At 35.7% G+C, this 17,094-nt stretch overlaps 2 protein-coding genes and 1 pseudogene across 4 annotated transcripts; 2 read left to right on the forward strand and 1 right to left on the reverse strand.

The window, feature by feature from the left end:
• The first annotated feature begins 1,990 nt into the window (after nt 1–1,990).
• On the forward strand, nt 1,991–5,893 carry LOC111280317 (acyl-CoA-binding domain-containing protein 1-like). Of its 2 annotated transcripts, XM_022867577.2 has the most exons (7): nt 1,991–2,102; nt 2,539–2,932; nt 3,425–3,530; nt 3,656–3,756; nt 4,741–4,832; nt 4,945–5,042; nt 5,337–5,893. In XM_022867577.2, exons 1-7 carry the CDS (start codon nt 2,066–2,068, stop codon nt 5,511–5,513), a joined length of 1,005 nt encoding a protein of 334 aa, XP_022723312.1. In that variant the 5' UTR covers nt 1,991–2,065; the 3' UTR covers nt 5,514–5,893. The 2 variants fall into 2 exon arrangements, with proteins under 2 accessions (XP_022723312.1, XP_022723303.1); XM_022867568.2 differs by lacking the exon at nt 1,991–2,102 and having other exon boundaries at nt 2,184–2,932.
• On the reverse strand, nt 5,721–9,124 carry LOC111280306 (luminal-binding protein 4-like). The gene is made up of 8 exons (XM_022867557.2): nt 8,992–9,124; nt 8,604–8,871; nt 8,304–8,518; nt 7,931–8,173; nt 7,352–7,831; nt 7,084–7,238; nt 6,880–6,962; nt 5,721–6,790 (listed from the first exon to the last, which is right to left on the reverse strand). Exons 3-8 carry the CDS (start codon nt 8,488–8,490, stop codon nt 6,295–6,297), a joined length of 1,644 nt encoding a protein of 547 aa, XP_022723292.2. The 5' UTR covers nt 8,491–8,518; nt 8,604–8,871; nt 8,992–9,124; the 3' UTR covers nt 5,721–6,294.
• A 2,213-nt stretch (nt 9,125–11,337) lies between these two features.
• LOC111280301 (importin subunit beta-1-like) lies at nt 11,338–15,462 on the forward strand (annotated as a pseudogene). The gene is made up of 3 exons (XR_016329134.1): nt 11,338–11,486; nt 12,093–14,463; nt 14,569–15,462. The product of XR_016329134.1 is annotated as an importin subunit beta-1-like (transcript).
• The last annotated feature ends 1,632 nt before the right edge of the window (nt 15,463–17,094 follow it).

Here is a 17,094-nt window from a genome sequence, read left to right on the forward strand (position 1 = left end):
CTATTATTTGAGATATTATTGTGATTTTCACAAGGTGCATTAATTTTAAAGAAGTTGTAGATGGCTTCATATCCTATCCATGATTTTAACTTTACATCTTTCGTTATCTTAATTACAGAATTAATCGGCAACAATTACATCAATTAGTGTGCTTAGTTATATATTCTAAATAAATTATTTTAAGGTTTTTTTAAGTCATAATGTACCCTTACATTTTTTAATTTTTTATATGTAATTGAAGCTGTTGCATCTATAACACCAATATCAAAAGTTTGTTTAAATTATAAAATGATGAGATTGACAAGAGAGATATCTAAATTCAAGATGCAAAGTATGCAATGAAGGTAGAAGACATCTAATGTACCAGGCATATATATCAACTCTAATATACAGTTTTTATCAATTTCGTTTTCTATGGTATGCTTATCATCAGCTTTTACATTCACTAGAATGAACATCAAACCAAAATTTGTCTAAGTGATTCTTATTCATTGTCTACTTAACACATCAAATTTAATTTTCTGCTATTGATTTTGAACATACCTTACAAAACTCATTGAGAATATATTATAGGTATTTTATATATTGTCTCATTATCATCTACAAACCTCTATCTTGGTTTAAAGATTTTAGACACTACCCAACTAAAAATATAAACATATGATTATCTTATATGTTTACTACTCAAATTTACATTACACAAGTACTTATATATATTTATTTATATTTTCAAATATATATTTATTAATGTAATCAATTATGTCTGCAACGAAGTGCGGGTCTGCCACTAGTAATTAATAATCATAGTAAAAGCATATTCCATGAATTATTAGATAACGTCGATTTATAATAATAATTAATGAGTTTTATTGATTGTTTTGGTTGGCTTTGACGGTTTGGATCATCCATTCCTAACAACCCAACCCCAGTGCCAACGGCTGCACAGTTGAATCCAACGCCAAGGTCTAAGGGAAAACAATGGTGTCTTCCCTAAACATGCGCTGATGAAAATGCTTTGCAAAGGACTATTTATTATGTTTGCGGCCTGGGTTTGGACTGTACGTGGACCGATTCAAGAAGATGGCGTTTGCTTCCTTCCTACCACTGTTCGAGCTTGCGCAGCTTTTGCCATGAATGCTTACTGGAGCCATCACAGATGATCACGACGCATCTTCTTAATTCCCTTTTCTAATTCATTCCTATTTCTTTCTGATATAGATAGAGATCACCTTTGTCAAACTTTCTTTAAACCCATTTCGTTCTTTTCCTGTTGTAGGCTATGGAAAGTGCCACTACTAACACTTTGTTTCAATCAGACAACCATCCAGGATATAAAATTGCAAATGATTCGGTTTCAATTTTCTTCTAGCTTTTCTTTCTATAGGTTTTTTTTAAGTTTCTCATGTACATTTAAACCTCTTAAGTTTTATTCTATTACTGGCTAAAGAATATATTATTTGCATATTAAACTAGCAATCTTTAAATATCAACTTTAAAAAAAATATCAATTGATCCAAGGATTAATGGACTTATTTTTATAGTTTCTTTGTGGACCAGGAAACAAAAAATGTGTTTGATATCTCCAAGTGCTTTAATTTTAACTATAATGGTTGCTAAGAAGTACAAGGAAATATCATGGGGAAATGCCTGTAATATAAATGTTTCATGAATCTCCTTTTCACTTGCATCACCGGTTTCTTTCCAGCATATATAGAATCTATTCTTGCTTGTGGTTTCGTCAAGAACAGAAAGATTAACCAGTGGAAGATATAAAGAGTGTGCCGTTTCAAATTTGGAATCGACGAGAAGTGGGTTGAAACTGGGTATAGAGAGGTTTCTTTCAACTTTCCATTATGGGCCCATACAGTGCATACAAATAGATTTCATATTGGACCAAGTAGTATGCAGCCGAATAGAAAAGTTGTTAAGCTCCACGCCGCTGACCTACCTTAATTGGGCTATTAATGTAGCTGACCCACTATTTTGTTTTTTTTTATTATTTATACAGGTGATTTTTACACGACAAGATGTGCAATATGCGAACGAGGTTGTCCTTAAACACGTAATGACAGGGTACGACCAAAGATTTTGTCTTCCACTTGGTAAAGTATATGTCCTTGATTTACATTTTACATCCCTGGTTCATTCTTCCTATTAATGGGGTTGCAATCTGTTCCTCCGGCGCCAAAGTTTCTCTCTCTTTAAACTGCTACTCATATAAAAAAATTTAAAGAAGGAAGAAAAAATTTTTTTTTCTTCAAATCTTCAAAAAAATTTATAGGGTGGGTTTTACTTTAACCCCGATGAAAACGATGATTCATTTGTAGTATTTTTTTTTTTTGTTTCTCTCATCTTTTGTCCGTTCATTCAAGCTCAAATTTTTGGGTTCGGTTTTGATTTTGACTTTAAAAAGAGAAAATAAAATCTGGGTTGGTTCTATGGCTGAGTGGCAACAGCTTTTACAATCAATTTTCATAGGTCTTATCTTCTCTTATCTTCTTGCTAAGCTAATATCCTTGGTCGTTTCTTTCAAAGAAGATAACCTTTCAATCACTCGAGCCCGAACCACCCATGTCGAATCGCACAACAAACTCGACACCGGACCCGGATCCGACCGCCATGACCGTACTGATTGCGGGGGACCACACGAGGCGGATTCGGTGATCGCCGAAGTGGGAAGTGTTAGGAACGAGAGTGATGGTGATGACGATGATGACGATGACGACGATTGGGAAGGGGTGGAGTGTACGGAGCTGGATGAGGCGTTTAGTATGGCGGCGGCGTTCGTGGCGGCTGCGGCGGCTGATCGATTGTCGCAGAAAGTGTCGAGTGATGTGCAGTTGCAGCTTTACGGTTTGTACAAGATTGCCACCGAAGGACCTTGCACTGCTCCTCAGCCTTCCGCGTTGAAAATGACGGCTCGTGCTAAGTGGTAAGGCGGTGCTTACTGGTGTTTTCTGCTCATTTTATTTTCTTTTCTGAATTTCTTCGTGAATTTTTTGTTTGTTTGTTTGTGGGGTTTTTCATTTTTTTGGAAATGCGAATGCTACAGATGAGCTCGCTGAGTATAATTTAATTTACTCCGCTGGCGACAACAGATTCTTTTATTAAAGTTTTGAATTAGTTCTGATAAGCGTATTCTTTGTTCTTTCTACGATTCAAAGTTCACCTTGTTTTCATGAAGCTCTTATTATGAGTAGACATTCGGTAAATTTGATGAGTATTAACATGATTTCTCATTCAATAAGCGAAAGTTGGATTGTCCCTTTTCTTTCTTATTTCTTCTTTATTACTCCCTCATTGCGAGGTGCTGCCATTTAGCTTGAAAAGTGTTTCTATTACGTAATTCAATACCTTAATGACTGAAAAATGATTGAGAATTTGCAGCCCTAGTTATTGACTTTGGTTATTTTGTTTTTCTTAGGCAGGCATGGCACAAATTAGGTGCTATGCCTCCAGAAGAAGCAATGGAGAAATACATTGACATCGTTACAGAGCTTTATCCAACTTGGGCTGCTGGTTCAACTATGGTGCGATTTTAATCTTATTGGGTTGCTATCTTACCTTTTCCTTGATCCTGTTTTTATTTTTATCTATTTTCTTTGCATTTTTCTTCCTCTTTTGCTGATTCACTGGTTGCTGTTGTTCCTGGAAGACCAAAGGAGGGGCTGATAATGCTGAAAGTAAAGATGTCAAAGGACCAATGGGACCAGTTTTCAGCTCTTTTGTATATGAAGAGGAATCTGGAAATGAGTTGTAAGGTTCTTAGAACTTCATCATATAGGTGTTTCAAAATGCTTTTCATTAGGTCTATTCGTCATATTGAGGTTAACAATGTAGGAGATAATTACTTGAATTGTTCTTTTGGTACATTTTGATGTAAACTGGACCTTTTGTTGTATATTTGAATGTGATCAATCTTGAATTTATTGGCATGGGCACGGCTAATGATTTATCTTATAGATGTGCGATATTTGCTTGAGCAAAATCTAGGCCTTTGAAGTTACTAGTGTTTATGGTAGCCTAATTAGTTTTAAAAAAGAAAGATTATTCTGTAAAATTTGAATAGAAAAACTTCTTCCTTTCTTGAGGTATAAGTCAACAATGTGTGCTTTACTTGTTACTGCCAAGTTGTGGTTGTTACTTACCACTTGCCTATACAATAAAATATAATTATGGTGCCATCAGACAATTTTTTAACCCTCCATAATTAAAGGTCATTTAACTGTCGAGTGTGGACTATGAATAAGGAATGTGCCTGTTTCAGGATTTATGATTTATATTTTCAAGTCTGATTTTGGGCATAACTCAGTTCATTTTACTGTTTGTTCTGCACGTTATGGGTTCACTTTTTGCTGTTTGTCAGGGATTCTAAATTCTCTTTCACAAGCATTGATTTTTCCTTTCATATATGATGCCTTAGGTGTAGTATAAGTTGCTATGTGCTGATTGTTGATATGGTTGCCCTTTTCTGGACTATGAAATAGTTCCTGTTAGCACAAAGGAGTGCAGGTTTATAAGTGATCCATTAATGAACTATGTGCTGGTTGTTGATATGCTTGTCCTTTTTGTACTATGAAATAGTTCCTGTTAGGACACAGGAGTTCATGTTTATAAGTGATTCTTTGATGAATTAAACTTTCCTTCTTCTGTCATTTGAACAAAAAATTTTTTATTGCTTCATATCCGAGGTTATTGTGAGAACCTTGATGGGAATGTGAAAAAAATATTATTTTTCAGGAAAATGGATGCTATTCATGCTTTTGCCAGGGAAGGAGAACTGGATAATTTGCTTAAATGCATTGAAAGTGGTGTTTCTGTGAATTTGCTAGGTTTGTTTCTATTTAGTTGTTTTCTTTCCTTTAAAGAAAGAACTAGACTTGCATTCCAGGGATTTTAAAGACTTTCTTGACCTTACAAGCTGTTTGCTTATAATGCTTGCAGACAGTGAAGGCCGGACCCCATTGCATTGGGCTGTTGACCGTGGCCATCTTAAAATTACGGAAGCGCTTATTAGCAGGAATGCTGATGTGAATGCTAAGGTGATTGTTGTTATTGCTGTTGCTGTTTTATTGGTTTTCACTCCCTGATAATTTTTCTGTGTGCTGAAACTATTCATAATATATTGGTGGATCCGTTAAGCATGAAAAAATAGGAAATAATTATCTCTGCAATGTTTGTTTTCAAGATTACCGGAGTAAATGAGAAAAAGGGATTTAGGTAGTTCATGCATCAGCTTGAACCTCTTCCATGGTGCATAATATTCTTCATATATTTTTCTCTTTCTATTTCTGGTCTTGTCATCCTTGTTAAATTTTTTATTTTTCTATTGGAAGGACAATGAAGGCCAAACCCCCTTGCATTACGCTGTTGTGTGTGAGAGGAAAGATATTGCTGAATTTCTTGTGAAGCAAAATGCAGACAAAGATATGAAGGATGTTGATGGCAACACTCCAGTTGACTTGTGTGAGTCAGATTGGCCTTGGTTGCAACATGCAGGCAGAGCTGATTGACCCTTTGGTTTATTCTGAGGTTGCTTTCTGCTAAAGATAGTTCTTTCCAAATTTCTCATGGATGTATGTGGGCTATAAGTAAACTTTTGTTCTTTTTCCATCGTCAAATGCTATTGTTGGGCACTATGTTGGTCATTGAACTTTTCGGGGTGCCAACATAAAAAAAATTTGCAAACAACTGGTTCCCAATCTTGTTCTGCAAGGTGGTAAAATAGAGATAGGTGAATTATTTAATTTCAATGTATCACGAGTTACCGATCCAGTAAAAGTTGAGAGCTTGGATAGAGGCCTAGCTGGAGGTTACTGTGGAGTATCCAGAGAACTTGGATGTTTCCCTTCAAAGGGTTTGAGTGGAATGTATCATATATACTGTTATGTCATGTGTGGGATGTGAACATTGAACCTACCTATTGTTTGATGTGACGGTATATGAGATTAAATTTAAATGTAAGCAATAGCCGTAGTAACGAGGACGCATACGAGGAACATGGTGTAACCAATACCCAACCTCTGCCTTCTTCTGCTGAAGAGCTGGGCAGCGCCAATTCACCAAAGTCCCTGTCGAAACCCTCGCTTAAATGTAATCTTTTCTACCAAAAAAAAAAAAATGATCTAGGAAATTGGAAGCAAACAGGTGAGCAATCCTCTCCCCAGCTCAGTGTCCCAGTCCCCCTTTTCCCCACCCGTCTCTAGTCTTGGCAACCAAAAAAGGAAAAATGCTCCTGTAGTCGATGGTGTGTAGCTATTAGTTCTTATCCTCTTGCTGCTCCAACCAAAGATTTTAGAGCTCATCGCGCGAGTCATCATCTGCATCGTATCCACTTTCCGGGGCTCCGCCCGTCCTTTGATAGACAGCACTAACTATTGGGTTACAAACAGCTTCAACCTCTTTCAGCTTCTCAGCAAAGTCCTCCTTTTCTGCATTCTGATTGTCTTCCAACCAGTCCAGGGCGTCTTTAACTGCTGAATCAATCTTCTCCTTCTCTTCAGACTCCAACTTGTCAGCAAGCTTGTCTTTGTCATTGATCTGATTCTTCATATTGTAAACATAGTTCTCCAAGCTGTTTCTAGCATCGATCTTCTCTTTCATCTTCTTGTCTTCCTCGGTAAAGTCCTCTGCTTCCTGAACCATACGATCAATCTCTTCTTGGCTCAATCTCCCTTTGTCATTGGTAATTGTAATCTTCTCTGACCGCCCTGAGGCCTTGTCTTCTGCCTTCACGTTTAATATACCATCGGCATCAATCTCGAATGTAACTTCAATCTGGGGGGTTCCTCTGTAGAAACGAACGAATGAGGCACGCCTTTTCATGTAATTCTCTTAAAATTGATCGAAGATAGCCATGATAATTGATAAATCAATTACCTTGGAGCTGGAGCAATATCAGATAAATCGAATTTCCCAAGCATCCTGCAGTTCTTTGTGAGACTCCTTTCACCTTCAAAAACCTGTTTTTTTACAATCAAGTTTACGGAGTTAATTTCCATCAAATGCTTGTTATTTTATGTCATAGACAATGGAGTCGATGATTGAGCACTCAATCAATCAAGCGAGTAAAATATATATTACCTGGATAGAGACAGCTGTCTGCTGGTCCTGGTAGGTGGTGAAAACCTGAGATTTTTTGGTCGGAATAACAGTGTTTCTAGGAATTAACTTGGTCATCACCCCACCAACAGTTTCAATTCCAAGGGTAAGCGGTGCCACATCCAGTAGAAGTACATCTTATGCACATTTGGTGACAAAAACAAGGGTCGGTTCTCAGTTTTTAGAACTTGATTGATCTAGTGAAAAGAAAGAGATATGGCAACTGAAAATTTCGAAAGAGAATTTTTACCTTTGGTTTCGTCGCCTCCTTCTCCACTTAAGATACTTCCCTGTACAGCAGCACCAAAAGCGACAGATTCATCTGGGTTCACACCCTTGTTAGGTTCCTTTCCATCAAAAAATTCCTTGAGAAGTTGTTGAACCTTCGGAATTCTAGTGCTTCCACCAACAAGTACAATTTCATCAATCTGGTGCTTCTGCAGTCCAGCGTCCTCCATGGCTTTCTTGACAGGTCCCATGGTCTTCCTGAACAGATCGTTATTCAACTCTTCGAATCGAGCTCTAGTTAGTGCTTCTGAGAAATCTGTTCCATCAAACAGAGATTCAATCTCCACGCGGACCTGATGCTGGTTGCTCAGTGCTCTCTTGGCTCGCTCACATTCTCTCCTTAGCTTCCCAAGAGCTCTGTTGTCCTTACTGATGTCCTTTCCACGCTTCTTCTTGATCAATTTAATGAAGTATTCCATGATTCTCTGATCAAAATCCTCTCCTGAAGAAAATTTTAGTCTGCATTAGTCCTAATTCTTTGTGGAATTTTCAACTGAGAGTTTAACTTCCAAAGCAACATGGTAGCTGGCAAGAAGCTTACCTCCCAAATGAGTATCTCCGTTAGTAGCAAGAACTTCAAAAACGCCATTATCAATGGTCAAGATACTGACATCAAATGTTCCACCACCAAGGTCAAAGACAAGTATGTTCTTTTCACCACCCTTTTTGTCCAAACCATAGGCAATGGCTGCTGCAGTAGGTTCATTGATTATTCTAGCAACATTCAGTCCAGCAATCGTACCGGCATCCTTGGTAGCTTGCCTTTGTGCATCATTGAAGTAAGCTGTTGATATTTATACATGTAAATTTCGAGTCAACCTTAATGAACAAAAACCATAGTTTACTCTGTAAGTCAACAAGACCTGACTTCTGCAAATGTAAAAAACCAAAAAAAAAAAAAAAAAAATTGTTACCAGGAACAGTTACAACAGCATCCTTTATTTTCTTTCCAAGAAATGATTCCGCTGTTTCCTTCATCTTTATAAGAACCATTGCACTTATCTCCTCAGGGCTGAAGACCTTGGTTTCCCCATCCTTAATTTTCACCTGAACATAAGGCTTCCCATCCTTGTTAACAATCTTGTATGGTACAAGCTTCATGTCCTTCTGAACCTCTCTGTCATCAAATCTGCCCCAAACCCATCCAGCCTTTTAGTGCACAAATTCTATATATGAAGTTATGAACATTGTAAACTAAGAAAAGAAATATTTACTTTCTTCCAATAAGTCTTTTGACATCAAAGATAGTTCTCTCAGGATTGACAGCAGCCTGGTTCTTTGCTGCCTCACCGATCAATCTCTCACTGTCTGTGAATGCCACCCACTAAGGCGTAATTCTGTTGCCTTGGTCATTGGCTATGATCTCAACATGACCATTTTTGTACACACCAACACAAGAATAAGTAGTTCCAAGGTCTATCCCGATTACTGTTCCCAACTTGGTGGCCTCCTCTTTTGCAATAGTGAATGCAAATAAACTTCCTGCCAAGAAATTAAAAGGTTCAAGAGAAATTAGCCGATGAATCTTTATCTCCATTTCTTTTCTTTTACTCAAAACTGAAGCAGCTTTCAGGTAATGGAATGGAGAAACAACACACTTACCGAACAAAATCATTGCCAGTGATGAGATCAGAGACGAGCTTCGTCTCAATGCACAATCCATTGAGTGAGCCAAGTGAAGAATTATCTGCTAGCTTCTGAATAATTGATGAGAAATGCTTCCTTGATAAACTGCACGGACATTGATTGTCAACTGAGGTTTATATAGCAGCTTATTCCGTAACTCTTGGGGACTTTGTGTTCAAACCTCCTATGTTGGAACTTGTCATACATGATGATGTGGACGAGTAAAAACTCACTCTTGGTAATGTAATCCAATCAGAACAAGCATTGTGTTGGGACAATCTTGGTCGTTAATTTGAGAAGTGTTACACACGGTTGACAGGTTGACCTTGACGATTTAAACTAGATTGAAGATTCTACGAAATAGGCAAGAAGCATAACTTTCTAACATTCTTCTTTTGGCTTTCGAAAAAAAATTAAAAAGCCAAAAAATTCGAAGAAAACCCCGTTCGCTGCTCTTAATTTGAGTGCTTTATGTTTGCGCCTCTCACTTCTAACTGCCAATAACTGTTTTTCCCGCCATCCCATGTTCATTGACTTCAATGGATAACAATAAAAATCACGATATTCCTCGCTGCAGTTTCTTGTTATCGGTTTATGCTGCCACTATCCACGCATCTCTAATCCCTTTCGTTGTCATTAAATGGCGAAGGCGGTGGTTTTTTCTTCAATTTTTTTTGTTGAAAGTGCTCGCTTGTTTGGTCAATGCAGTAAAGTTAGATCAGTTTAACCAATTTTTCCCCCTCGGTTCTTACATCCAGAAGATAGTTACAATGAAGAAGTTCAGAAATAATTGTTGAGGGAAAAGATGAAGTTAGTTTCCTGACATTTTCACTGATTAGTTTTTTAATTGAGCTATGAGCTTCTGTCATTTGCATGCACTGGATCAACTACTGATTTTTTTTTCCTGATTGAGCAGACGAATGGATGATGATCATTTACAAAAGCTGTGCTGCTGCTCTTGCAGCTACAGTACAAATTTGCAAACCTAGATCTCAACAAGGACAAGTAGTTACAGGTCCCAAATCCACGTCTTATTGTTTTCCACTCTTCCCAGCTGATGATCCGATACAAACTTTGACCTTTTGCAGAAACCTGGTGGTGGAGGGAGGAATTGAGACCCATACTCCTTTTATCTCTGAGTGATATTATCCGATGAATATCTAATTTTTTGAACTCATTGAAGTCGGACTCTTTCACTTTCTTTCAATTGATTTTAGTTAGATATTTAATATAATATAGATCAAAATTTTTTAGATTTTCTTAAAGAATATTCTAACCTAATATCATGTTAAATATTCAAAAAATTAAATATTTATTAGATATAAAATAATCTATTTTAATGTATCCTCATCACATGTAAGAAAACAAAAAAAAAATTTTAATTTGATATCATTTTAAGAATATCAAAAATTAAATATTTATTATATATGAAATAACTCACTTTAACATACTTTCTTATATATAAAACAAAAAAAAATAAATCATGACGATGATATCATATTAAATATTCAAATTAAAATTAATTAACAATAAATAAAAATACTTTGAATGTTTATTAAATATAAAATAACTTATTTTAATATATCTCCATCACATATAAGATCATAGGATAAAATTTTGATTTTAATATTATATTAAGTATTTAATTTAAAATTAATTATTAATAAATATAAAATTAAATATAAAATTATAAAAAATTAAATATTTATTAAATATTCGATAATTCACCTCTAAAATTAAATATTTACTCTGGTGAACTGTTTTAAGCCAATTACTTCACAAATTATCTGGTTTACGAGGTGAAGTGTAGTATCATCATCATGACATTGACATTGTTTGAGTTTTGTTTAACATCAGCCTGATGATAACAAAGATGCGAATTTGACGCATGAAGAGATGCTCAATCACGAACACATTCCATAACTGCACACTCTATGATGACAGCCTCGACGATAACGAACTCCACACTGATCTATTATGTAATTTCATGCGAACCCAATAAAATAAGTAAAACAAAATCAACCACCTGTTTTACTAAAGAGTTTCAACCGTCCGATCAAGATGACTAAAGGTCACCTTTTGCTCAGGTCAACCAAGTTTCTAAAAAATCAATCTTAACCGTTAAGTAGGCTGACTTTTTTTCTGTAAGCAAATCCTAACTATCAAATTGCCCAGAAAAAAGAAGTCGGTCAACTTTATAACTGGGCCCATTTAAACAACTGTGGAAAGCCTGCTAGCCAATAACAGCCAACGCTAACGCTACTACTATAAATATTAGTATATTTAAAAAATAATCTAAAATTTAGATTCTGTACAGTAAATTATTCGATTCCAGCTTCAAATTCACTTCTGCTTCTGTTCTTCATTTCTTCTTGTTCTTCTTCTTTTCCCTTCTTCTTTTTCTTTCTCGCTCTCCAATTATTAGGGTTTTATTCAGCGCAGATGCTATTGATCTTATCGATTAGTGAAAGGTAAAGTCTACATCAAATTTCCTGATTTTAAGGTGATTTTTTTGGAACTCCACTCTGAATGTTTCATTTTTGTTTGTGATTAGGGTTTTGGGTATTGAATGACTTTGATCCGCTCTCAAATTTTGTTTTATAGTCTTAGGGTTCTGTTTAGTTGTTAGGTTTTCTTTGGAAAATTTGAGTGTTCGAATTTCTACGTGATAGTGTATTTAACTTAGGTATAATTTGATCTGGGATCTTTCTTTGATTTTACTTGTCAAATTTCAAAGTTTAAGTTTTTAATGTTGAACTGGCACAATTGACCGTGAATATTTAAGTGTTCCTATTAGTTGCTAAGTATGTAAGGGGAGATGAAAATAGCGATTTGATTTATTCCCTGCATATTTGGTATCATTCTTTTAACTGTTGTTTGCTCTTTTTAAATGAAATTTAACGAAAGGGTTTTATGTTATTTTCCTTTTAGTTTTGATTTGTTTCTCATTATACAGTTCTTTTACCTTTATATGTATTTTCAGGATTGAGGTGTTGGAATATTTACACTATACTGAATTTAGCTATTGAGTTTGTGTATATAATTCATTAAATTGTTGATGCTTTCGGAACTACTAGGGTGATGGAAGTTACACAGGTGCTTTTGAATGCACAATCGATAGATGGAGCTGTTCGGAAGACTGCTGAAGAAAGCTTGAAACAGTTTCAGGAGCAGAACCTTCCTGGTTTCTTTCTTTCACTTTCTGGAGAGTTGGCAAATGAGGAGAAGCCTGTTGAAACGTGTAAATTAGCTGGTTTGATACTTAAAAATGCATTGGATGCTAAGGAACAGCCCAGGAAGTTTGAGCTTCTTCAAAGATGGATGTCATTGGATGCCAATACAAAGAGCCAGATTAAGGCATGCTTATTAAAGACTCTCTCTTCTCCAGTATCTGATGCCCGGTCAACTGCATCTCAAGTCATTGCCAAGATTGCTGGCATTGAGTTGCCACAGAAACTGTGGCCTGAGTTGATAGGTTCACTTGTATCAAATGATCATCAGCTACCAGCTTATGCAAAGCAAGCCACTTTGGAGCCTCTTGGGTATTTGTGTGAGGAGGTCTCCCTTGATGCTATCGATCAAGATCAAGTAAATAAAATACTTACAGCTGTAGTTCAAGGTATGAGTACATCAGAAGGAAACACTGATGTGAGGATTGCTGCTACAAGAGCACTTTGCAATGCGCTGGGCTTTGCTAAGGCAAATTTCAGCATTGACATGGAGCAGGATTATATCATGCGAGTTGTCTGTGAGGCAACCCTGTCCCCAGAAGTAAGGATAAGGCAAGCAGCTTTCGAGTGTTTGGTCTCTATTTCGTCAACTTATTATGAGAAACTAGCGCCATTTATCCAGGATATTTTTAACATCACGGCAAAGGCTGTGAGGGAAGACGAAGAACCTGTCGCCCTTCAAGCTATTGAGTTCTGGAGATCAATATGTGATGAGGAGATAGATATTTTGGAAGAATACGGAGGTGATTTTACTGGGGACTCTGATACTCCTTGCTTTTACTTTATCAAGCAGGCACTCCCTGCGCTTGTTCCTATGCTGTTGGAGACACTATTGAAGCAGGAGGAGGATCAAGATCAGGATGAGGGGGCTTGGAATATTGCAATGGCTGGGGGAACCTGTCTTGGTTTGGTTGCATGGACTGTAGGAGACGATATTGCCCCACTTGTTATGGCATTTATTGAGGAGAATATAACAAAACCAGATTGGAGGCAGAGAGAGGCGGCAACTTATGCCTTTGGTTCAATCTTGGAGGGCCCTTCCCCTGAAAAGTTAATACCTCTTGTGAATGTTGCCCTAACCTTCATGCTCAGTGCTTTGACAAAAGACCCCAATGGCCATGTCAAAGACACTACTGCCTGGACTCTGGGACGTATCTTTGAATTCCTTCATGGTTCAGCTGTAGAATCACCCATCATCTCTGAGGCAAATTGCCAACAAATAGTCACGGTTCTGCTACAGACTATGAAGGACACTCCAAATGTTGCTGAGAAAGCCTGTGGTGCTCTCTATTTTCTTGCTCAAGGTTATGAGGATGTAGGTCAGTCATCTCCTTTAACTCCTTTTTTTCCAGGAAATTGTCCAGTCCCTTCTCTCTGTCACTCACTGAGAAGATGCTGGGGAATCCCAGCTGAGGACTGCTGCCTATGAGACATTGAATGAGGTGGTGAGGTGTTCAACTGATGAGACAGCTCCATTGGTGTTGCAATTGGTGTCTGTCATCATGATGGAGCTTCATAACACTCTTGAGGGGCAAAAACTGAAAACCAATGAGAGGAAGAAGCAGAATGAATTGCAAGGCCTTCTTTGTGGGTGTTTACATGTTATTATTCAGAATGCAGATCAGATAATGGGACTTTTCCTAAAGGTTTTTGCTTGTAGGAGTGCTACCGTACATGAGGAGGCCATGCTTGTAATTGGAGCCCTTGCTTATGCAACTGGCCCAGATTTTGCAAAGTACATGCCAGAGTTTTATAGGTACCCGGAAATTGGTCTTCAGAATTTCGAAGAGTACCAAGTCTTTGCTGTCACAGTTGGTGTTGTGGGTGATATTTCCTGGGCATTGGAGGAAAAAATTGTGCCTTACTGTGATGGGATTATGACACAACTTCTCAAGAACTTATCAAGCAACCAGTTGCATCACTCTGTCAAGCCTCCCATATTTTCATGCTTTGGGGACATTGCATTGGCAGTCGGAGAGTATTTCGAAAAGTACTTAATGTGGGCCATGTCTGCTCTTCAGAGAGCAGCAGAGTTGTCTACCCATGCTGCAGGTGATGATGAATTGACAGAGTACATAAATTCCCTGAGAAATGGAATTCTGGAGGAATAGTCTGGTATTTTCCAAGGGTTTAAGAACTCTCCCAAAATCAAGCTCTTGATTCCCTATTAGCCTCACATTCTCCAGTTCTTGGATGGCATATACATGGAGAAAGACATGTGAGTTCTGTTAAAAGATACTCTTTTAAGCTTTTACTCTATTGAATGGCTTGTGATTTGATGTGTGTTTATTATTGGTATTTTATGTTACTTATTTGCCTATAGGGATGATGTGGTCATGAAGACTTCCATTGGGGTCCTTGGTGATCTAGCTGATACATTGGGAAGTCCTGCTGGTTCTTTGACACAGCAATCTCTCTCAAGCAAAGACTTTTTAAAAGAATGCTTGTCTTCAGAAGACCATATGATTAAAGAATCTGCTGAATGGGCCAAATTGGCCATTACTCGTGCCATTTCTGTTTGAGGGTGTTGCCATTCATCATGTTTATTTTCTTTGGGAAGTCCATGCATTTGGGCGTGTTAAGGGTCTAGAATTGCATATGTCAAGTTATCACCATTGTCAAGACAACAGAAGTAATCAGTCTTCAAGTTGTCACTAACTCTTGCATCATCATCATCGTCGTCATCATCATGGTTGGGATGGTTTCAGAGAATTAGATGAATGTCTCCATGAAATTGGGGATAAAGTATCTCTTGGTCTTGAAGGGTTGAAGTCAGGGAGGGTCAGTAACTGTAACATACTGGAGTGACCGACTAAGTCAAGTAGCTTGGTCACTTGCTGTATCTACTCTTGTTTTGCGACAAACTAAGGATCTGGTTCAAAGTGCTGCAGCACTTGAAGACATCTCGAGTGCTGCATTTCACCAACGTCTTCCATCGCCTAGTTCTGGTTCCGGGTGTTCCTCACCCCTTCGTTTTGTAGTTCAAGTCTGAATATTTCTCAAGTACACATCAGTGGCTGGGTTGCATATGATCTCCGCTGCTTGTTTCATATACTAGGGATCTGGGGTTAACCGCATGCTGCATATGCTATGGGGAGTATTCCATTATAGTTGTTTCCCTTTTTTCTTTTTGTGGGTTTTTAATTTCATTTGGTACCAAATGTCGGGAGTCAATTGTTCAAATATCATGCATTTATAAATTACCTGTTTTGCGTTTCCTTTGGGTATACAAATCTCTCCCTTTGCTACAAAGTTGAGATTTTGTATAATTCATAAAAAGGTTTCATTATAAAGTACTATAATGAATCTCTGTATTGGCCCATTTAAATTAAGTCTTAAAAGTGGGCCCATTTAAACATCCTATGGAACGCGTGGTAGTAGCCAATACAAGCCTAACGAGTTAATTTGTCCAGTGTATTAAGGTTAAGGGTCTCTTTAAAATTATTTTGAAGTTTCTATAAAATGTAAAATTATTTTAGAATATTATATTCTATCAATGCATTAATTTTTTTTAATTTATCACAAGATTTTTGCTCTTGCGTTGACGGGTTGATAATTTTGTCAAATTTTATTTTCAGTATATTTAATATTTTTTATAAAAATATATTTATTATTTATCTTAAAATAATAAATATATATTTTATAGTAATTTTGATGGGAGATTATTTTCAATATATTGTACAGATTTATAGTAATTTAATATGTAATTAAATTTTATTTAATTAATTTAATATATAATTTAATAGAAATATTTTAATAATTTTTATAAAATTTCGCATGTCAAATTTTCTAAAGTAATGGTAAAGCTATTTTTAAATTTTCATATACAGTTAATTTTATACCTTATTAAATTTAATATATAATTTAATAAATGTATTATAGTAATTTTAATCAATTATGATAAGAGGAGCATCCCATAATTATGATAAGAAGAGTATTATAATAATTTATATTAATCATATTAGGAGGATAATTTTATAATTATGATAGGATGACATTATAGTAATTTTGATCAATTATGTTAAGAGGTTTATTTCTGTAATTATGGTGGTAGGAAAGCATTATAGTAATTTTGGTTGATTATGAAAAAAAAAAAAAAAGACATTATGTTAAATTTGGGCATGTATAAATTACTAATCATATAATGAGAGGACCATTATAATACTTTTCTTATGAGATTACTTTTAATATATTATATAAATTTATTTTATTATAATAATTTAATATTTAGTTAAGTTTTATGTAATTTACATGAAGCAATGACAAGTTTATTTAGTAATTTAATATATAATTAATTGTATATTATGATAAAATTTAATATGTAATTTAATAAGAATATTATAGTAAATTTCAAATAAAATGCCACATATCATTTCATAATTTTGATAAGTCGGCTATTATAATAATATGGGCAAATTATGATAAAAAGGCTATGTTGTAATTATGGTAAGAGGGATATTATAATAATTTTAATGGATTATAAGAGTAAAGGTATTATTATACTTTTGGACATGTGTCAAACAATTTTCAAATAACTAGAAAGGTAATATAGTAATTTTCAGGGAATTATTTTAAATTATAGTTGATCAATTATGATAGTTAAAGGATTTTCGTAATTATATTATAAAAAATTATAATAATTTTGATAGATTATAATAGGAGGGGCATCTTCATAATTATCATAAATTCTATTTACATCTCATTTTTTACTTTTCACGACTTTATTTTTTTCAAAATCATTTTAACATGAAATTACTTAATTACTCTTTCTTTCTTTTCTTTTAACATTTATTCCACTTTTAAGCTTCAAATTTGTAAATCTGACGCTTTTAAAAGTTTCAAAACTTTC

This window comes from Durio zibethinus, chromosome 17 (assembly GCF_047325235.1).
Source record: "Durio zibethinus cultivar Kanyao isolate XHJ-2024 chromosome 17, ASM4732523v1, whole genome shotgun sequence".
NCBI classification, from domain to species: domain Eukaryota; kingdom Viridiplantae; phylum Streptophyta; class Magnoliopsida; order Malvales; family Malvaceae; genus Durio; species Durio zibethinus.

Excerpts from the sequence above, each read along its gene's own strand:
- LOC111280317 (XM_022867568.2), top strand. The coding sequence starts at position 2,439 with ATGGCTGAGTGGCAACAGCTTTTACAATCAATTTTCATAGGTCTTATC. Across the intron at positions 2,933-3,424 it reads ATGACGGCTCGTGCTAAGTG|GCAGGCATGGCACAAATTAG; the intron begins GTAAGGCGGTGC and ends TGTTTTTCTTAG. Across the intron at positions 4,833-4,944 it reads TGTTTCTGTGAATTTGCTAG|ACAGTGAAGGCCGGACCCCA; the intron begins GTTTGTTTCTAT and ends TAATGCTTGCAG.
- LOC111280306 (XM_022867557.2), bottom strand. The coding sequence starts at position 8,490 with ATGAAGCTTGTACCATACAAGATTGTTAACAAGGATGGGAAGCCTTAT. Across the intron at positions 8,174-8,303 it reads TGCTGTTGTAACTGTTCCTG|CTTACTTCAATGATGCACAA; the intron begins GTAACAATTTTT and ends AAATATCAACAG. Across the intron at positions 6,963-7,083 it reads AGACAGCTGTCTCTATCCAG|GTTTTTGAAGGTGAAAGGAG; the intron begins GTAATATATATT and ends GTAAAAAAACAG.